The sequence below is a fragment of the Asterias amurensis genome, chromosome 2, assembly GCF_032118995.1.
Source record: "Asterias amurensis chromosome 2, ASM3211899v1".
Classification (NCBI taxonomy): Eukaryota; Metazoa; Echinodermata; class Asteroidea; order Forcipulatida; family Asteriidae; genus Asterias; species Asterias amurensis.
This window is the reverse complement of record NC_092649.1, coordinates 10,749,910-10,772,262: the sequence shown is the minus strand read 5'-3', so window position 1 is coordinate 10,772,262 and position 22,353 is coordinate 10,749,910. Positions and strand designations below refer to the sequence as shown.

Genomic DNA, 22,353 nt, shown 5'->3' with positions numbered 1-22,353 from the left:
CTCTTGCTGCTGGCTTGTAAAAAATTGAATGAGTCTTGGGGCCTAATGAAATTGAATAATTCTATTTGGCCAGTGAATGCTATAATAATAGTAATAATAATAATAATAATAATAATAATAATAATAATAATAAGAACACTTAAAGTGCGCTGGTATCCACCACAAGTGATGCTCATGGCGCAAGGAAGAAACACAAAAATTAATGAAAATCTGCTGTGAAAATATGGGTTTTGAGGGCCTCTTTGAACGCATGAATAGAAGACATGTTACGGATATTAAGAGGCAGATTATTCCAAAGTAAAGGACCAGCATGAGAAAAAGCCCTGTCACCCCAATTGTTGTGGGTTTGGGAACAACCAGTAACGACGAAGTGGATGATCTAAGACGTCTAGAAGGATTGTAACGGGTAATTAATTGACAATTATACTGAGGAGCAGAACCATGTAAAGAATGAAAAACAAGCAGAAGTAATTTGTATTGAATGGAGCATTCTTTTTCAATTGAATTTGAATGAGCCGGCTGTTAAAATGAATGAGTTTTTGTTGCAATTGGCCAGGAAAACCTATAGTAAGTCTTCTACTTTGTATTTTTTTGTTGCAGGAATAACCAAAGTATTGCCTATGGAGCTCAGAAAGCTTGGCTGCTGAACGCTTCCCTTAAAGATAATATCATATTTGACACCAAATATGACCACACAAGGTAATTCATTCATAGTAATTGTTTCATGAGGTTGCCTTTTTTTAAAGATATGTAAACCACTTCACATCGGATGACCTGTTTATCTGCAATGTTTTTGGCAGGCGGATGCTTTTAAACACCTGGAATATAATTTCAGATTTTGTCCTAAATTTTGTTGCCATCTTATGCCATAAACACGTGAAAGAACAACCCCGCTGCTTTACAGACTTAGATCGAACAAAACCAATTATATTCATGCAACGCGCCGCTTGTATTAGTTTCAGGGTTATACACGATTCATCCTGCACAGAAAAATTGCCGTTCTGACTACCGATTGAGCTCAAATTTTCACAGGTTTGTTATTTTATGCATATGTTGAGATACACCAAGGGAGAAGACTGGTCTTTGACAATTACCAATAGTGCCCACTGTCTTTAAACGTCTTATTGTCCATGATAGATATGATGTGTGTGGTGGTAACGTGATATACCCCCGTAAGTGATACACATATGTTTGAGAGCGTCCTGATGCGGTAAACAAATACTGCGCATTGACATTGCAAGATGTATTTTCTTTCCTCTTCCCCTTGGAAGGGAAATCACGTCTTACTTCGTTGAGGACACCTCTATGAACAATTCAAGGGTCACTGAAACAGCAGTGCATGGCCAGCAGCATGAACACAAGTTTGTCTTTGTTGCTTCCGTGAAGAGGCCTATTTTTGACTGTATAAAATCTCTCTCTCTCTCGTTCTGGTACAGATACAAGAGAGTGATAGCTTCTTGCTCCTTGCAGCCTGACATAGACATTCTCCCAGGAGGTGACCAGACTGAGATTGGAGAGAAAGGAATCAACTTGAGCGGTGGTCAGAAACAACGAGTCAGCGTCGGTAGAGCCATGTATAGCTACAATGATGTGGTAGTTCTGGTAGGTCACAATCACGTACTAATCTCTTTTGGGAAGTGTTGGCTCTGAAAATAGCCGATGTGGTCTTGACGTTTCAAACAGTATACTCTGCTTGTCTGCAGGAAAAGTATGTTGTTCGAAACTTCAAGACCACACCAACTTCCCATCTTGAATTATGACTAAATTCTCCTTACCTCCATTCCTCCTCAGGATGATCCCCTCTCGGCCCTTGACATGCACGTTGGCGCTCACCTCTTCAAGGAAGGCATCGAGGGATTCTTGTTAGGAGAATATTCCATTACTCTTAACTTCCTAGCTTGGATTATGACTAAATTCTCCTTACCTCCATTCCTCCTCAGGATGATCCCCTCTCAGCCCTTGAAAGGCACGTTGGCGCTTACCTCTTCAAGGAAGGCATCGAGGGATTCTTGTTGGGAGAATATTCCATTACTCTTAACTTCCTAGCTTGGATTATGACTAAATTCTCCTTACCTCCATTCCTCCTCAGGATGATCCCCTCTCAGCCCTTGACATGCACGTTGGCGCTCACCTCTTCAAGGAAGGCATCGAGGGATTCTTGTTAGGAGAATATTCCATTACTCTTAACTCCCTAGCTTGGATTATGACTAAATTCTCCTTACCTCCATTCCTCCTCAGGATGATCCCCTCTCAGCCCTTGACATGCACGTTAGAGCTCACCTCTTCAAGGAAGGCATCGAGGGATTCTTGTTGGGAGAATATTCCATTACTCTTAACTCCCTAGCTTGGATTATGACTAAATTCTCCTTACCTTCATTCCTCCTCAGGATGATCCCCTCTCGGCCCTTGACATGCACGTTGGCGCTCACCTCTTCAAGGAAGGCATCGAGGGATTCTTGATGAGAAAAAGCAAACGTACCGTCATCCTGGTCACTCATCAGATACAGTATGCAGAGAAAGCAGACAAGGTACGGGAATGTGATTTCTATGTTTTTAATTGGAAATCTGTTTGTTTTAAATTCCCACTCGGAAAAAAAAAATTGAAAACAAATAAAAAATTGTAGTTTTATTTTATAACTTAGTTCAAATCAATAGAAAAGGAATATAAAACCATATGGAACACCCCCAGATTGCAGAGCAGGGCTTTTAAAACCAAGGATAAATGTATGAAAAAGTATAAGCAGGCTTCATACCCACAAGCTTTTTCACTTGCAAGCTTTCACGCTTTGCCCTCACAAGCTTTCATGCTATGCGCTCATGGTTCAGGTTGTGGAAATCTCAGCGGTAAGTGATGCATGGTCTATATATTTGACAAACATGGAGTCATTTTAGCACTATTTTTCCTTCTTTCTCTCTCGTTCCTCTGAAGATTGTGTACATGAAAGACGGCTGCATCCTCCATCAGGGAACCCTGGAGGATATCCGAGATGAGAACCCAGAGCTCGTTGCCAACTGGAGAGCCACGATGAGGGAGATGACAGAGTCTGAGTCGGAGCTCTCCGCAGCCGAGGATGTCGAAGAGGAGAGGGCTAAACTGGTGCGACAAATCTCTTCTTCCAAGGTCATAGAAGACAAGAAAATTTCCAAAGGTAGTTTTAGTTTTTGTCCACAAGAGAATATATTAGAAATAAGATATTGTGCTAACTAGCGTAAATATTTCCAGGTAAAAACGTTTTACATAATTATTTTACCTGCTGGGCCCAAATTCATAAAACTGCTTGGCACAAATAGTAGCTGAGAGCAACACAATTTATAAGGTTACCATTTATACATCTGGATTTAGAGAAGCAATTATGGTTAAGTGTCTGTACGCAGGCTGGAAAATACCCATGGCTGGTCAGGTTTGGATTAAAACCAGCATTCTGAAGACTCTTCCAAAAGAGCCTGGTGGGCTAGACCTCGGCAGCCACATTCAATGATGTAGCCTTGTACTTTTTAAGACTGGACACCTTTGGTAATTGTCAAAGACCAGTCTTCTCACTTGGTGTATCCCAACATATGTATCAATATCAAACCTGTGAAAAATTGAATTTAATTGGTCGTCGAAATGGCGAGATAACAACGGAAGAAAAATCACCCTTGTCACACGATCTTGTGTGCTTTCAGAAACTTTTGAGACCTTATAAATATCAATAATTAATTCAAATGTTAAAGTAAGAAATTACTTCTTTCTCAAAAACTCTGTTACTTCAGAGGGAGCCGTTACTCACAATGTTTTATACTATCAACAGCTCTCCATTACTCGTAACGAAGTAAGTTTTAATGCGAACAATTACCTTGAGTATTTACCAATAGTGTCTAGTCCACTACCTTTATAAGGACTATACGGAAGCTTTATTTTAGTTTTTGCTCATCACTGTGTTTGTCTCGAGTTCAAATAGATAATAATAGATAACAATATATATCTCCTAAATATTTCTTCCCCCCCCCCAGGTGACTCATCAACTGGTCGTCTTGTCGAGAAAGAAGAGCGAGCTGAGGGGTCAGTCTCCTGGAAAGTGTACCTCTCTTACATCAGAGCCCTAGGCTACTGGACATTTATCGCCTCGCTGTTGCTGGTATTTAGCCAGTATGGACTGGGTATCGGCACCAACTACTGGCTCTCGGCTTGGTCTGAGAAAGGGAATAATCTGACGCTGGAAAATGCAACACAGGTATTGCTGAAAATAGTATATATACATGCACCCCTAACATGTAATTATTAAAAATTGTTTGTAACATGCCTGTGATATTTTTTCACAGGACTCGGGGGAAGTACTGAGTATACAGTGCTAAACACGCATCGATGTATGGGTAAAAACCAAAATTAATATTCATTATCCCTGATGAAAATTTAACATCTATGATATCGTTGTGGTAACCGCTGCCAAAACATAGGAAACGAGTTTCCGTTGTCGGTGCAAAAATGTTTCTCATAAAATTGCACTTTTGTTACATGTGAGAGTGAAATTTTCAAACATGTCAAATTAGTCTAGATGTACACAAAACACGTACACGTCAAGATAAAACGGTTTAGTGTGGACCGTTTTCATGCAAGATACAACATTTTTTTGCAAAATTGAGAAACAATGTTTTGCACTCTTACACAACGGAATGTTTCTGTAAGCATATGCCTGCAATCCAGTTCACAACCAGAACATTCTGGTGGCCTGTAACCATAGAGTTATATATAAGAACTAGAGAGCGCACGAGTGATGCTTCGTGCACAAACGCCACGGGACCGCAAGATGACAAGTGCGTCATTATGCACGCGCGTTGAATATGAACGCTCACGCGATGTTGTTTGTTCAACTTACAAAATGGCCACACAAACACATGCTGTGAGCAAACACACGCTGTGAGATAGCTGTTTTGTCAACTTAGAAAATGGCCGCCTGCTCGCATATCGGGGCGCGTATATCGGCCAGTGCGCTCTCTAGTTCTTATATATAACTCTATGCCTGTAACATATCATTTACCTTATGGAGATCGAGGGGTAACAAATATATAATTATTTTGAACCAGAAATATTTAATGTGATGAATGAATCTTGTCCTTCAAAATATTTATAATTCTTTAATAAGTGCACTGGACTGAAGCTCTGGGCCAAATTTCATAGAGCTGCTAAGTACACAAATTTGCTTAGCATGGAACTTCTTCCTTGATAAAAACAGGAATGGGATTTGCCCCTGGCTAGATTTGACCCAAAGCACCTTGTAAACCATTTCATGGTGCTATGTAAAGGAATAGACCGATCCATTAGGCTCCGCCCATAGTGCACATGTGAGCAAGAACACGTGAGCCTCTCCAATGCCTTTCTTTGATGGACCTTCGTTGCGCTGTGATTGGTCAATACGCAATGGGGCGGAGCTTCATGGATCGGTCTATTGGTCTCATACTTAAAAAACGTAGCTCAAAATATTTTCTGGGAAGATACTGAACGTTGCAGTACCTTGAGCGCTGTTATTGTTGTTATTACTAAAAAGGGAATCAATGTATGGTGAAGAGGTTTTCAACTAGTGGTTTAATCCCAACGAGGCCTGGTTCTTGATAATTTTACCGAGGCGAAGTTGAGGTAAACTATCAAGAACAAGGCCTCGGCGGGTTTGAACCACCAGTTGGAAACCGATTCAACACACTTCGATTCCCATCTATAAATACCTTTTCGGTCAAAACACATCAAAACTTTTTAGTCAAACAGTAAAATAAATGCCAAGTTATATTTGTTCAATGATTTCTTTCAATGCGACACCCCTCCAGCTATGAAATGGGGAGGCCCTCGGGTAAACAACTCCTTATAAGGGAATGCTGTGCGTGTCGCGCGTATCGCGTGATGTGGCACAACTGTTTCAGCCGTTGCTCTCGACCAATAGGAATGAAGAAACTCTAATAAGGACAGGTGCAAGCTCATGTGTCACTCCCATGTTTCAACACTTTTTACTGGTCATAAACAAAGGTTTATACACACCCACGTGACATGCTCTCCACCAATAGCAATAGCGAAACTGTCTGAGGTATTTATGAATAATTATTAATCAGGGTGATTGTTGTTTGTGATTTGTTCAGGAACAGCTACAGGAGTCTTTAGACTACTACCTCGGAGGTTACGCTGGTTTGTCAATCGGTAGCATCATTGCTGGGGCTGCTGGGATGACATTGATTTATATATCATCTCTCTTTGCTGCCAGAAAACTTCATAATAGTATGCTCAATTCTGTCATGAGGGCACCAATGAGGTCAGTGTGACGTCTACCTCTCTTAAAGGGTGTATGTACTTTTTGTAGAACAAAAAACACAATGTCCACAGATTTACACTTAACTTACACAGTTTGAAGATAATGATAGTAGAACGCTTCCTTGAAAATATTACGTTCTGAGGTGCTGTAGTTTTGGGGTAATTAATAAAACAATGTCATGAAAATAGTTTTCATCTTATGAGACCAAAATTGTTTTAAGCACTTACAAACGTATTTTCATTACATTGTGTTACTCATTTTTTTTTTTAACTACAGCACCTCAGTAAGTTATATTTGAAGGGAAGCTTTCCACTATCATTATCTTCAAACCATGTAAGTTTAATGTAAATCTATGGACATTTTGAAAAAGTAGCCAAATCCTTTAAAGTGGGTTTGAAATGGGCAGGTAGAATTTCTCCTGCTTTCAGTGTTTTGGAGCAAGTTCATTTGCTTACCGTAAAGCAGCGCTGTCATGGAGCTGCTTAAGCACCAAAAATAGCTAAGCACAACAAAATTATGCTTACCAGAATAAGGTTACCAGCCAAACTACAATGTCAAATGTGTAAACAAACTGTGACTGGAATCCTGCATCTGGTTTTCCTCCCTCGGGGGGAAAAAAAAAATCAAACACTTTCGATCTTTGGCTGTGCTCCGTGGTCATAATGGGTTGATGTGGCCGGCTGCCAAAGGCATGCCAGCTTCTCGAACACAGTGTAGCCGCGTCCTGCGCAATTCAGCTCTTAGCTGCGAGTAAGGATGATTAGCTCCCCCCCAAAAAAAAACTATTATTTCTGCTCAGAAGAAATTGGGGCCCTGGTCTAAAACAAGACAGCTCATAATTTTGTCTCTTGCTTGGTCTCCTTTCTCTTCTCAGGTTCTTTGACATAACTCCAATTGGCCGAGTATTGAATCGCTTCTCATCAGATACTGCTACAATCGATCAGGTATAGCTCCCAACTCTCTGATTCTGCGGAAAGTTTCCTGAAAGTCTTTCCATGTTCTAATGAACAAATTTAAAAGTCTCCCTGGTTCATGAGGGAAACTTTTTCACTATTACGTTGAATGTAATTCTAAATATCGCCTGCTATATGTTGTACAAATGTAGAAATTTTAAAAGCTCTCTGATTATGAAAACTGTTTCCCTGTTATGTTGAATGTCATTCTAAATATCTGCTAGACTGCTCTAGAATTGCAAGGGTCGTGGATTCAAATCCCACCCGAGTAACATGCCTGTGATATTTTTTCACAGGACTCGGGGAAAGTACTGAGTATATACAGTGCTAACACACATCGGTGTATGGGTAAAAACCAAAATTATTTACTAATATAAGCTTTTTGCTTGAAAATGTTTGATTTATTCTCTTTCTCTCCAGAGGCTCGGGGGGACCCTGGGTGGCTTCTTGCGTTTCACAGTCAACTGCCTCTCTGCCATCCTGGTCAACGCTATCGTCACATGGTACTTCATTATTGCATTGATCCCTGTCTTCTTTCTGTACCTCCTGCTGATGAAAGTCTTCATCACTACATCAAGGTAAAGATGATATAATAACATATAGGATTTTATGAATTGCATGGTGAGGTTTTAACTTGTATGTGATCCACTCTGTGAAAAATGAGTCAGATGTCGCCCAATGCATTATTGACTAATGGACAGTTTAAAGTGGAAAATATTAAAAATTAAACTTCAGAACACCCTTTTTTAGGCAATAAAGCTATGAATACATCAATTTTGTGATCATACTTGTCTAATTTGTATCGAAATGGTAGTTTGAAACATCACTTTACTTATAATTCGTTTTTAACAAAAAATTATACACTGGCTAATTTCAAATGGGAGTAACTCAGCAACGCGATATACCCCAAAGCTTAGACATACACCAAATAACTGCTTCTGGTGTGTTCTTTCGAGCCATGCATATAACTCAATTTTTTAAATTGTCTACATCTGACTCATTTTCACAGAGCGGGTCACATATTTAGTTTGCGGTAACACCATGTGCTTATGTACCTACCAGGTAGAGTTTGTTCTTATTAGAGAACTGTCTTTCTATATTCTACTACCACAGTCTCCTGACGACGACTAGAGCAGGCTAGTCGAAACGTTGAGACTAATTCAAGAACTGTGTAGTTAATTACAATCCTGTAAGCTAAAGTAGTAGTTCCACTCAATTTTCTATACCTTTCGCCTGGGGTAGTAGTTAAAAAGCAGGACAGTTCTTTTCAGAACTGAGAAGTCTCCCGAACAATTCGATTCATCTAGTAGAATACAGAAAGACATTTCTGACAAGCTGATACACACGTGGTGTTACCGCAAACCAAATATATATTAACATAATAATAAGTGGCTGTTTATATTGTGCCATGTCTGTCCAAAAGACACTCCTGGCGCAGGAGCGATGCCAGAACCAAGTGTGTCTACAATGAGTTACATAGAGATTAAGCTCAAAGTAAGTTTTCAAATGAGTTTTGAAGCTGGTATAAGTAGTAACTTGTCCTTGATTTGGGGAGGGTTTATTCCATAGTGATGGGCCAGACTGAGAGAAGGATCGGGCTCCCCATGAGTGGCGTGTGCGTGTAATGTGTAGAAGTTTGGTGTCAGATGATCTGATCTGCCTGGGTGGCGCATGAAGATGTAACAGGTTCAGGATGTATGTTGGTGCTGGGCCCTTGGTCCAATTTCATAGAGCTGCTTAATAAGCAGAAAATATTGCTGAACAATTTTCTGCTAAGCATACATGAGCAGGATACCAGTCACAAACTGCACATGTGGCACGGTAGTTTGGTAACCATATTCTTGTAAGCAAATTTTTGTTTTGCTTAGCGGTTTTTTGTGCTTATAAGCAGCTCTAATTTGGCCCAGGAGAGACTGATATAGGAACCAAATCCCAGAAATAGCTGCTAATTTACCATAAAATTATATAATATATCATAAAATCCTGCCCATTACTTTCTCATTGTGTTGGTTTATTTCTACTTTTTTTCATCTTGAATGATTTTTTTGCATACCCCAACTTTCATTGTAATTCCTGACCATTACCATTGCTGTATGTAGTCATCAGAATCTGTGTTTATCCCCATATGTTTCGCATCTGATAATCTGTTACTGGTCTGTGTTTAATCCCTGCAGAGATATTCAACGTCTAGACAGCATCAGCAAGTCTCCAGTCTACGCTCATTTCTCTGAATCACTGGGAGGGTTGTCAACCATCCGAGCTTATAAGTAAGTTAGTCCTTTAATAGTTAAAGGCACTGGACTCTTTTAGCAAAGTACTCAAAATACTTTGGAGCAATGGAGAGCTGTTGGTAGTATAAAATTACTGTGAGAAATGGCTTCCTCTGAAGTAATGTGGTTTTTTGAGGAAGAGCTAATTTCTCACTCAAATATGAAAAGGCATCCAAAAGCACACACATTTGTGCAGCACGGGTGTTTTCTTTCATTATTCTCTTTGATAACCAATTGAGTCCAAAATTTCACAGATTTGTTATTTATGAATGTTGGAATACACCAAGTGAGAAGACTGGTCTTACCAAAGGTGTCCAGTGCCTTTAAAGAGCCTTATAATTAGGTATGGGTAACATGCATTGGTCAAGAAGCTTGTGCAAGGACCAGTGGTTGGCTAGTGGTTTACTAGATTAAGCAAGCGTGTAGAGGTTGAAGTGCAAAAGACTCATCGGCGGCTCACGTGTGTTATCATTTTCTGATAACTGGTGATAATAATATCAAAGTCTTATACAGCGCACGTATCTACCAACAGGTACTCAAGGCGCTGAGTCTCTACATTTATACAGAAAGGTTATTGAAGTTATGAGTTCTGAGACCCAATATGTAGTACCTTTTAAGGGTTAACAAGGTGCTACGGTGCATTCAGCAGCCACAGCCAGGAACACCTGGGCGAACCCCGTCTCTTTTCGATTAGTGCACTGGGTTCTTTTATGAGCATTAAACAACACACGGGACCAATGTCTTTATGTCCCATCCACTCTCTGGTCCAGTCTCTGCACTGTGCTATGAAATTGGCTATTGATAACCAGCGATGCAACATCCCTGGTAAGCTGGTTCCAAATATTTGAATAGCGTAGTCCAACTATCGTCGACTAGACGGAGTTCGGGCTTACTTCGTCAAATTATAGTCAACAATAATTGTTGCCCAAAGTAGGCCAATAATCGCACCAGACTTGTCCCCTTTTTTATCTGTGTGTGTATAATTTTCAGCAAAAGTATGGTCTACATTCATCAGTTTTGCTGTATTTTTGTTTTTCCTGTCAGGCAACATCGGCGCTTCCAAAAGGCCATAATCAAGAAGATCGAATGTAGTAACCTGACTTTCCTCTACCTGAACACAGGCAACAGATGGTTAGGGAGCAGACTGGTAAGTGCAGCGTCTGATACATTAACCACAAACCTTAAAAGTTAAGTTTTCAGGAGCAGGCAGTTTCTCATCCCAAATGCTGTCATGGCCGCCATTAGCCTTAGCCATTTTCAAAATTGCTTGATTCTGTTGTGAAGGCCATGGCCATGACAAACAAGGCAATTAATAGGCAACCAGTTCTAGGCTATCGAGGCAAAGAGAAAATCCATTAATATTTCAGGTTTTTTTTACATTTGTTGTTGTTGCTTATTTGTAATTGTATCTTTCTCTCTTTGTAATTGTTCTCTTTATGAGCTTACAGGCTTTTTGCATTAGGCGCTTTACAAAATGTCTTTATTGTTTTTATTTTTCCTTTGTTCCTAGGGAAAGTGAGTTAATTTCTCGTGTGCTGCCGCTGTGTTGCCCTGCGTCACATGTTTTTTTCTTTCTTTTTTCGCAAAGTTTCAAATCGAATGTCTTTTTTATAGGTGAATTTACTGGTCTGGTCTTTTTATTCTTGTAAAAAAAATATATACAACTATGTAGTATTTTTGTTTGATGAACTTAAGAGTGAAATACCTAATATTGTGCTATGTGTGTATAAACATTAATAGTGACTTAATTATCTTTGAACATTTGCTCTCTTGTAGAATGTTAATATTTTTTTATATTTTTTTTTTATTATCTTCATATTTAAAAAAAGTTATTGCTATTGTGCAGTGTATTTTTATTCACTCTTTAATTTAATATTTGTAGGTGCTTTTAGATTAAACATTTTTGTTAAGTGCTTCGATCCTTTGGAGAGGCGCTATATGAATGTTGAATAATAATAATAATAATAGTAATTTGTGCCACATATTTAACTATCCTTATAAAGGCTTTGAGACAGACTCTGCTAGGGTAAAACCTCAGGCCATTTTAAAACTATATATTTTGCATTTAACTATTCATAATTCTTATCATACACACAGGATATGATTGGAGCTACCATCGTGTTGCTGGCCGGCCTAGCTACAATGATCTCTGCCTTGACCCATAACCTACAGCCAAGTCTCGTCGGCCTTGCAATAACCTACGCTCTTAGTGTAAGTCCGAGTTTCCAACATTTTATTTTGGTCTCGTCATCAAAATGTTTAATAACTTAATAGTCAGTTTCCCTTGTGGTAATTATAATTTGAATTGTAAACAATGTCCATTTCCTTGGTGAATGGGGCATAATTGATTGTTTTTTTCTTGGGATCTCTTCGTGAAACCCCAAATTTGTTAAAACTTATCCTGGTTAAAGGTAGGGTCATAGCACTGCAGTTGTTGATATTGTAAACAACTTGATGATTTTTTTACCCTAAGTCATTTGAACCAAAAGTTTGGTGTCCATTTGCAAATGCTGCGGCCAAAGATGCGTTTGTTACCAGTTGTCACCTCACTAAACATGGATGGATTCAATGTTCTTTTCGAAATAATGTGACATTTTGTTGTTGTTTTCTCAGCAAGTAGACCTGTATTCAGCTTAATCTTTCTCTTTTCAACCTCTCTTTCTTTATTCTGCTATAAATAAGTATTTTGTCAACAAAACTAATCTTTAAACCTTCCTTTAAAGGCAAAGTATACCTTTGGTTTTAGAAACCATTTGATTGTATTAATCATATATAAATGTAATAATAATAATAATTGTGGCTTCTTATAAAGCGCACATGTCCGTCACCCAGTGACGCTCCTGGCGCTGTAGCATACAGTATTCCTGCCAGATGTGGGACTACGTTTGAATTATGAGACCTAATTCTGATTAATTCTTTACAAGATGCTGTGGCACAATTTGCTGCCGGTCGGACCAGGAACACCGGGGCGAACCCCTTCTCTTTTGGATAAGTGCACTGGGTTCTTTTACTTGTGTTACACAACACATGGGACCAACGTCTTTACGTCCCATCCGAAGGACGAAGCAATGGTCAAGTGTCTTGCTTAAGGACACAAGTGTCACGGCTGGGGAGTCGAACCCACACACTGCTGATCAGGCACACCAGACTTTGAATTCGGTGCTCTTAACCGCTCGGCCACGAGCCACGACACTTCCAAATGTAGATACACATAATAAAACTAAAATGTGAACATTTCATTTCAAAAGGTGGTTGTGTTTTTTAGATATCGCCAAATATCTGGAACGAATATGTTCACACAGGAATAATTATTTCTAATAGGAATACACAATCTGAGAAGTGTTACGTGTTCTAACTTAAATTTTGGGGCATACAAAAATAAATTTGTTTACATAACCACATTGCTTAGAAGTGAAATGTTTATTATAATTCTTTATACTGTCAATGGGAGACTTTTGGACACTAGGTGGCAGCAGACATACCAGGTAAATGTCCATTGTTTACGTAGCTCTGAGCTTGTGCACATTTTTAAGAACAATGGACTACCTGGTTAGTCTGCTGTCACCTAGTGTCCATTTTTGCTCTAAGCTAGTCTAACCAAAGGTTTTTATTGCCAATAATTGTAAGAGTGATACATATACCTTCCCATCAACCGAATGAAAATTTGTTACTTTTTTTCTGTAGATATCAAGTCAGTTGAACTGGGTGATTCGTATGTCCGCTGATCTAGAGATGCAGATGAATGCAATGGAGAGAGTAGAGTATTATAAATCCATTGAGACAGAGAATTATGACGGTGAGTTTCTGTCCAGAACCTCTTACTTTAAGCTATTTGTTGTCTGGAATGTTGAACTGGGTGATTCGTATGTCCGCTGATCTAGAGATGCAGATGAATGCAATGGAGAGAGTAGAGTATTATAAATCTATTGAGACAGAGAGTTATGACTGTGAGTTTCTGTCCAGAACCTCTTACTTTAAGCTATTTGTTCTCTGGAATGTTGAACTGGGTGATTCGTATGTCTGCTGATCTAGAGATATAGATGAATGCAATGGAGCGAGTAGAGTATTATAAATCTATTGAGACAGAGAATTATGACGGTAAGTGCACCTGTGTGCTTCAAATAATACGGAAACCAGTGGTTCTTTTTATCAAAGCAATGCGGTAACAAGAGGCTAAAGGCACTGGACATGTTTGGTAATTGTCAAAGACCAGTATTCTCACATTGTGTATATCAACATATACATAAAATAACAAACCTGTGAAAATTTGGGCTCAATTAAGAAAAAAAGAAAGAAAAACACCCTTGTTTTACCAATTTGTGTGCGTCAGGCCTGAAGTCTTTTATTATTTTAGTGAGAAATTCCCTTGTTCTCAAAAACTATGTTATTTTAGCAAGAGCCGTTTCTCACAAAGTTTTATATTAACAGCTCTCCTGTGCTCATTACTAGGTAAGTATTTATGCTAACAATTATTTTTGAGTAGTTACCAATAGTGTCCAGTGCCTTTAATCTATTTGGGGTTTATATCTTTTGATATTTATTTTCTGAAAAGAGGTGAGTACATTTCCCCATTTTTTCATTTCATAGGTATCGTTGATCCGGGTCCTGATTGGCCAGATAAGGGTGAGATCGTATACAGCGGTGTATCGGCACGCTACGCTTCGGACCTTGACCCAGTCCTCCACGATATCGATATTCGGTTCCAACCCGGGGAAAAGGTAGGATTCTGAGATTCACTGGGTGAAGCGGGACAATTGATTGGATTTCTAACCCACAAACAATGTGTAGATTGTGTTATTGTTTATTTCTATAATTGCTTGTCAATTTTCACTTTTTTTTTGTGCTGATTTTAAACTTATTTTTATACCTCGTTGCTTTTCTGTTTATCTATAAAGGGTATTTGTTTTTAAATGTTTCTTTGTATTAAGTGCCGTACAGCATTGCTTTCGATGGATTTGGCGCTATATAAATTGTTACTATTATTATTATTATTATTATTATTATTAACAATACTCCTGATGTATATAGCACATTGATATCCTAGTAGCTAGGTAAACCATGTAGCTAGGTAAACCATGTAAAACATGTAATGTAACGGGCACTTGCCCGTTACATTACATGTTTTACAAAACCTGCCACACAGCGTCTGGAGGTACAATTTATAATTTGCAAAAGTGATATATTTGTTGGTATTTTGTTCGCACTTGTGTGATAACCAATTTTATTACCCTACATTTTAAGCAGGTTCCACCGTACGTTTTTTTTGGTCATTTGTGAATGGCTGGCCCCTCTCAAAGCTTGTCCAGATCAATGGCAAGGTGCTTTGCAAATACTACTTTGAAGTTTTCTTAGAACACATTTTCGCATTAACAGATTGGTATTTGTGGTCGGACTGGCAGCGGTAAATCCTCCCTTACTTTGACTCTCTTCAGGATTATTCAGACATTCAAAGGTATATATATCAGCAATTCTTTGACTCAAATTTAGTGTGACTAATGACTAAAGATTTGTGCTGTTTAATGAAGATTGATCATATTTTATATAGAAGAGTTTGCGGTAACACCATGTAATGACTATCTCTAAATGAGTTGGGGTGGTTCTGAAAAGAACCGTTGGTTTAACTCGACGTTTCGATCAGTATGCTCTGATCGTCTTCTGATCATATTTTGTTAACCACTAATTGACCCTTTCTTTACTATAGGCAACTTCAGCCGACTGCACTCGTGGCAACCCCTCGTGGCAACATTAGTTGACTGTACTCATAGTCATACCCACCTCTTATAAATTTTTCAATATAGGATTGCTATATTTATCAATATTTGACTCATATATTAAAATTGTGTGATCTATATCTTCAGTATATAATTTATCTACTGGGGCTATATTTTCAGGGTTATCCTCAAAAAGTCTTCACTGGGAAATGTTTTTATTGGTTGGTATAGTTTTTAAATGGTTTGTTATTATCATCATAGGGAGGATCATGGTGGACGGTATGAACATTGCTCATCTACCGTTAGGAGAAGTCAGACGTCGCTTTGCTATCATCCCACAGGACCCTGTACTCTTCACTGGTACAATCAGGTATGTCTGGGATGTCCAGTGTACTGTAGCAGAGCCACTTGAATGATGGTTCGAATCCCTTACTGCTCGACCATGAGCAACCAATGGATCATTCAATAAAAAGGCAATATTTTCGCAAGAAGACAGGTTGCTTTATGGGGTAACAAAGTCACCAGAATGAGGGTTTAAATCCCTTCCTGCCTGGGCCCATTTTCATAGAGCTGCTAAGCACAAAAACTTGCTGAACATGAAATTTCCTCCTTGATAAAATCCTTGATTACCAACAAAATTTTCATTTGTTGCATATTGCTTGATACTGGTATTCAGATGTTGTTTGCTTCTCCTGAAAAGCACGTGGAAATTTGCTTGGTAATCCCGTTTTTATCAAGGAAGAAATTTGAATGCTAAGCAAATTGTTGTGGTCAGCAGCTCTATGAAATTGGGCCCGGGTCATCATCAAACAATAGATCATTCTTAAAAGGCAATATTTCTGTGCATAAGACGGCTGTTAACTTGGTTGGAGAAGAGTTAGGATCTACACTACAATCCTTTTCTCACCGAAGGTCTGTGGCCAGCCTCTGTCTGTTTTACAGATATTTCCATGGTAAATGTTCCACCAGTCTATCCAACCTTGTTCCTCCTGTCAGGGTGTTTTAGCGTGAGACCATGGCTTTCTGCTTGTTCTCATCCTTATACTGTGGCTGTGCCGAGATGTAGAACAAAGAGCTACTTTCCCTCGTACTGCATCTCTTTGGAACCCCTTGCCTGGTGCATGTTGCCCTTCATCTTATGATCTGCCATCTTTTAAGAGGAATATCAATTCCTACCTTCAGCTCTACTGAGTTACTACATTTCTATGTTTTCTTCCTTGTAGCCCTTAACCTTGAGTGGCTTTTAGCCTTGCTTTGGGCGAACTTCCATAAAAAATTTTTTAAAAAAGTGTTTCCTCTTGTAGCAAAGTCACCAGACTGAGGGTTTGAATCCCTTCCTGCCCAGCCATCTTCAATCATTGGATTATTCTTAAAAGAAAATATTTCTGTGCATAAGACAGCTTATTTTCTCTTGTAGCAGAGTCACCAGAATGAGGGTTCGAATCCCCTCCAAGCCAGCAACGATCAAACATTACATCAAACATTCTTGAACTGCAATATTTCTTTGAGAAGGCAACCTGTTCCTTCAGGGGTGGGGCGAATCGCCAAAGATTTTACTTTGCGAATTTTGTAAGCCTATAATAACAGGTGGATGTCAGTTCTTACAATTGATGCTTGTTGTCTTTTAAAGGTTTAATTTGGATGCGAGGGGTGAGCATGATGATGATGCATTATGGGAAGCTCTTGAGATCGCTCAGCTGAAAGGCGTTGTGTCGGATCTGGATCTCAAACTGGGTAAGAAAATAAGATCTTTATAAGTCAAATGATAACCAGCCTGGAATTTTGTCAACATTTTGTGTATGTTTTTTTCTGTATCAAGTTCTGATGGCTGAATCATTAGAGTGTGGGTTCAATGCCTAACCATTTAACTTGTGTTCTTGAGCAAAGGTACTTCAACAAAATTGCTTCTCTTTTTTGTATAGATTAACAACGGCGCTTCTATTAATGAGATATTTGCTTTTTGTAACAGATGCGATGGTGACTGAAGGAGGAGAGAATTTCAGTGTTGGTCAGAGGCAGCTCTTCTGCTTGGCTCGTGCCTTCTTGAGGAAGACTCGTATCCTTGTCATGGACGAGGCCACTGCATCCATCGACTTGGAAACGGTAGGTTTAGGTCACAGGTCAATTAAAGCGATGGACACTATTGGTAATTGTCAAAGACTAGCCTTCACAGTTGGTGGATCTCAACATATGCATAAAATATCTAACCTGTGAAATATTGAGCTCAATCGGGCATCAAAGTTGCGAGATAATAATGAAAGAAAAAACACCCTTGTCACACGAAGTTGTGTACGTTTAGATGGTCGATTTCGAGACCTCAAGTTCTACATGTAAATCTGAGGTCACGAAATCAAATTCGTGGAAAATTACTTCTTTCTCAAAAACTATGGCACTTAAGAGGGAGCCGTTTCTCACAATGTTATATACCATCATCTCTCCCCATTACTCGTCACCAAGAAAGATTTTATGCTAATAATTATTTTGAGTAATTGCCAATAGTGTCCACTACCTTTAAAGGGTCTATGTAACTTTATTTTGTGTCCATGAGCAAAGGTACTTTCATTGTAGCTTTCTGCTTGTAATTCTGTTGCTCTTTTTTTTAACAGAAGCTTACACGTTTTCTATTGTTGTTTCCTCGTTAACTATTCCATGTTCTAGTATTATTGCTTTGTATAACCACAGTATGTGTACATGTCTACACATTGTTTGGTCACCATTGTGTAGATATTGTTTGGTGTTATTTCATGTGTTTCTGCCCTGCTTTCTCAGAACATGCCTTCACATTATATATATCATTGTATCCTCTAACTACAAAATGTCAATGGAGATATAAATGTGACTTTGAAATGAAAAGGTATTTAACCAAACTTGTTTCTCTTAAAGGCACTTGACAGGTTTGGTAATTGTCAAAGACCAGTATTCTCACTTGGTGTATCCCTACATAGTATGCATAAAATAACAAGCCTGTGAAAATTTGGAATCAAATGGTCATTGAAGTTGCAAGAAAATGATGAAAGAAAAAACACCCTTGTTGTACTAAATTAATAGTGTGCTTTCAGATTGGAATAAAAGGCTTCTTGCTAGAAGCCTTTTATTATTTTAGTGAGCAATTACCTCTTTCTCAAAAACTGTGTTCCTTCATAAGGAGGCGTTTCTCAAAATGATTTATACTATCAACAGCTCTCCGCTGCTCATTACCAAGTAAGGTTTTATGCTTATATATATTTTGAGTTATTACCAAACATGTACAGTGCCTTTAATGCTGGTTTTTAAATGAGGACATGAGAGGGATTAGATAATATTATGTTGGATTAACCCCTAGGCGCTAACGTTCAAGCAGCTTGGGGTTGTATGCCCCACCAGGGATTTGAGAATTATTAAAGGCAGTGGACACTATTGGTAATTACTCAAAATATTTATTATCATAAAACCTTACTTGTTTACGAGTAATGGGGAGAGATTGATAGTATAAAACACTTTGAGAAATGGCTCCCTCTGAAGTGACGTAGTTTTCGAGAAAGAAGTAATTTTCAACGAATTTGATTTCGAGACCTCAGATTTAGAATTTGAGGTCACGAAATCAAGCATCCGAATGCACACAACTCCGTGTGACAAGGGTGTTTTTTTCTTTCATTATTATCTCGCAACTCCGACGACCGATTGAGCTCAAATTTTCACAGGTTTGTTATTTTATGCATATGTTGAGATACACCAACTGTGAAGGCTAGTCTTTGACAATTACCAATAGTGTCCACTGCCTTTAAGGAATGATCCAAGTGGGCCCGTTGAATAAATAAAATAACAAAATTCAAACCCCTGCAGATAAAACTTTTTGCTTAATTTTGCTTAATTTTACAGGACGCTATTCTTCAAGACGTTGTTGCCCATGCCTTTAAGGAGAGGACAATCCTTACTATAGCGGTAAGTTACAGTGTTACCATAGACCTTTTTCGCAAATACCATTGCGCAAACGAGTGTTGAATGAGGTGCATTGTGCGATAGATATGTTACATATAATACATTTTCTTGATAAGAAATATAGAAAAACAAACAAACAGACGAAATGTTATTACTCTGGTTTTATAGATTGAGAATAAAAGTAATAATAAAGACGTCTTCTATAGTGCCGATATCCACAAAAAAGCGCTCATGGCGCTTGCTCCAATTAAAACGTTCCCCCTGGTTGTTCTCCATCGGTGCAAAGATCAAGAAAAATTAAAAAATTCCAATGTCTAGTGAATGTTACTGTAATGTTTTTGAAAGTACAGTATGGTTTAAAGCCATTATACACTTTCGGAACAGAAAAAAAAAAAAAAAAGTTCACAGATTTACAAATAACTTACAGGGTTTACAGAAGGTATTGGTGAAAGACTTCTCTTGAAATATTATTCCACGAAATGCTTTACTTTTTGAGAAAACATTAAAACAATTATCAATTCTCGATATCGAAAAAAAAAGGAATTTATTGTAAACACATGTCATGACAAAGCGAAACGTGCGGAAACAAGGGTGGGTTTTCTGTGGGCCTTTGGACAATACTGTTTACCGAAAGTGTCCAATGGCTTTAATCGGAACAATATCATTTTGATTGAATTCTTACAACTAGTTTTCTAGACCTACATGTACCTTGTCTTTCATGTATCTACTTGTAAAACAAGGAGACCATTCTCAAAATCTAACTTTGATTGATGTGATTTGATTTGATTTGATGTTAACAGCATCGTGTGCAGACTATCCTGGACTCTGATCACATCCTGGTACTGAATGAGGGTCGGATAGCGGAGTACGACACCCCACAGAACCTTCTAGCTCAAGAGGACAGCATCTTTGCCTCCCTGGTCAAGGCTGGCAAATGAGAGTAGAAAAGAGTTTCATATTTGACCAAAACTTTGAAGGTGGGGGGACTTAAAAAAATATTGCCATTGCTCGGGTCGTTATTTTTTAATATTCAAGATGATGGCAACATCTTGTGGTGTATTTTTGAGCTGCTTGTGTCTGTCAAAACTTACTGCCCGTAGAAGACAAAGTGTTGTTTGAAATAAGGCTTACACCTTTTGTTGTATTGTGAAGCGATTATAACTGAAGTTTTCTTCTACAAGATTAATGACAAAAGGCATGCCATTTTCAATTATCTTGGTAACCCACCTTTGTCATCACAATTAGGAGACTTTCTGTCGTAACATTTTTTGTGTGTTTTTCTTGTGTAATACTTTAACGCTCATATTCTTTTTCGTTTAATACTAACCTTTGAGTGATTTACTAATATTCTTCCTAACTTCAAAAAAATCCAGCGCCATACATTGTAGTTTAGGTTGTTTCCCTCCATGGGACAGACCTAGGGCCCAATTTCATAGAGCTGATGATAAGCACACAAATTTGCTTAGCATGAAATGTCCTTGATAAAAACAGGATTACCAACCAAATTTCCATTTGTTGCATATTGCTTGTTACTGGTATTCAGCTGTTGTTTGCTTATCCTGAAAATCCATGTGGAAATTTGGTTGGTAATCCTGTTTTTATCAAGGCAAAAATTTCATGCTAAGCAAATTTTTGTGCTTATATAGCAGCTCTATGAAATTGGGCCCTACTCCGTGGCAGTGAAGTTAGTTACTCCCTCATTCCACTACCCAGCCGTTTTCCACTACCTTCCGCCCAGTAGTACAAAAGCTGGACAGTTCCTTTCAGAACTGCGAAGTCTCCTGAATTCCGAAAATCTACTGCGCGATAGTAGAATATAAAGCAAGACAAGCTCTCAAAAGAACCTAATCTGGCAAATAGACACACACATGGTGTTATCCCGAACCAAATAAGGGAATAAAAGGGTAGCGATGAGTTCTTACACGACCGTTTAAAGCTGGCAGGGTCGAATTGCAGTGTAATATCGCACGGCATTGACCCTGCAAGGTTTTAAACGGAGGTGTAAGAAGGAGTCACTACTCTCTTATTCCCATTCATAAATGCCCTTTTGTTAAAAAAACATTTAAAAAATACAATTACAGACCAGACACTTAGACAGTTGAAAGTTTGAGGTTTGAAATATTTTGTTCAAAAAATTTGTGAAGAGGATGTTGCGCGTGGGTTGTGTGTATGGGGATATGCGCGCGCGCACTTAGGAATAGATTACGCGCTGTTACATAGCTATGAATTGCTCGTTCCGCGTGATAATCTTGTGCGCCGACACGCGGAAGCCAGCCAGTTATAAACATTGGTCATTATCAACTGTTCAAACACCCCACGTGACGCGCTCTCCACCAATAGGAGTAAAGAAACTGTCTGGGGTATTTATGAATATATATTAAAGCGCTTAAAGGAACACGTTGCCTTGGTTCGGTCGAGTTGGTATTTGAAAATCGTTCTGTAACCGTTTGTTGTAAAATGTGTATGGTTAGAAAGATATTGTAAAAGTAGAATACAATGATCTACACAAGTAAGCCTCGAAATTGCGTGGTTTTCTTTTTACCCTGTCGACTAACACGGTCTGCCATTTATGGGAGTCAAAATTTTGACTCCCATAAATGGCCGACCGTGATAGTTCGCGACGTAAAAGGAAAACCGTGCATTTTCGAGTGATACTTGTGTGGATCATTATATTCTACTTTTAAAACATCTTTCTAACCATATGCATTTCATAACAAACGGTTTCAAACGCTTTTAATAGACCAACTCGTCCGATCCAAGGCAACGTGTTCCTTTAAAGTTGATTTTGTACAGTTAAAGTATTCAAAGTCTTTCAGCAAATTTAAATTGTGTGTAACACAATGTTTGCATAATTAATGGTAATATAATAATTGTAATGAGGAGCAACAGTTTGGGGTGGTTCTTTGTTGTTTTTTTAGTCTTATAGTAAACGGAATGTTCCCCGTCGGGTCGATACGTCAGATTCAAAGTTTTTATTTTGTCAGTAACGTTTCGTCGAGCGGTTTGGACTTATTTTAGACTAAGAAAGTTTGGGTTGTCTCTAAAACTTCAGCCGATAAGGGATCGTCCATAATCGTCAACCATGACTAGATCCACGAGTGGATGTTTTTAAATTCGTAGCTGCCGAGATCCAAACGAAACGCTCTTACTATGTCACATGTACAGCTAAACAATCTGGATTATTAAAATACGAAAAAAAAAAAAAATACACCCAAGTCCTGGTTAT

General features: G+C 38.6%; 2 protein-coding genes across 5 annotated transcripts in view; one reads left to right on the top strand and one right to left on the bottom strand.

Moving 5' to 3' along the window:
* Positions 1 to 21,536, top strand: part of LOC139934058 (ATP-binding cassette sub-family C member 8-like) — a 38,928-nt gene extending 17,392 nt beyond the window's left edge. For 3 of the 4 annotated variants that reach the window (XM_071928348.1, XM_071928349.1, XM_071928350.1), the window contains 19 exons: positions 601 to 699; positions 1,437 to 1,602; positions 2,388 to 2,528; positions 2,930 to 3,149; positions 3,994 to 4,214; positions 6,106 to 6,275; positions 7,150 to 7,219; positions 7,649 to 7,806; positions 9,403 to 9,495; positions 10,543 to 10,645; positions 11,596 to 11,709; positions 13,183 to 13,294; positions 14,086 to 14,216; positions 14,872 to 14,950; positions 15,471 to 15,579; positions 16,840 to 16,943; positions 17,179 to 17,312; positions 19,068 to 19,130; positions 19,928 to 21,536. In XM_071928348.1, coding sequence (XP_071784449.1) covers positions 601 to 699; positions 1,437 to 1,602; positions 2,388 to 2,528; positions 2,930 to 3,149; positions 3,994 to 4,214; positions 6,106 to 6,275; positions 7,150 to 7,219; positions 7,649 to 7,806; positions 9,403 to 9,495; positions 10,543 to 10,645; positions 11,596 to 11,709; positions 13,183 to 13,294; positions 14,086 to 14,216; positions 14,872 to 14,950; positions 15,471 to 15,579; positions 16,840 to 16,943; positions 17,179 to 17,312; positions 19,068 to 19,130; positions 19,928 to 20,065 — 2,425 coding nt within the window. In that variant the 3' untranslated portion in view covers positions 20,066 to 21,536. The remainder of the gene's footprint in view (positions 1 to 600; positions 700 to 1,436; positions 1,603 to 2,387; positions 2,529 to 2,929; positions 3,150 to 3,993; positions 4,215 to 6,105; positions 6,276 to 7,149; positions 7,220 to 7,648; positions 7,807 to 9,402; positions 9,496 to 10,542; positions 10,646 to 11,595; positions 11,710 to 13,182; positions 13,295 to 14,085; positions 14,217 to 14,871; positions 14,951 to 15,470; positions 15,580 to 16,839; positions 16,944 to 17,178; positions 17,313 to 19,067; positions 19,131 to 19,927) is intronic. The other variant, XM_071928351.1, reaches the window with a different exon arrangement.
* The window catches only part of LOC139934062 (dolichol-phosphate mannosyltransferase subunit 3-like), a 535,719-nt gene continuing 532,224 nt past the window's right edge, over positions 18,859 to 22,353 (bottom strand). Inside the window, exon 6 of the transcript XR_011785691.1 lies at positions 18,859 to 18,967. The gene's annotated coding sequence lies outside the window, so the exon portion shown is untranslated. The remainder of the gene's footprint in view (positions 18,968 to 22,353) is intronic.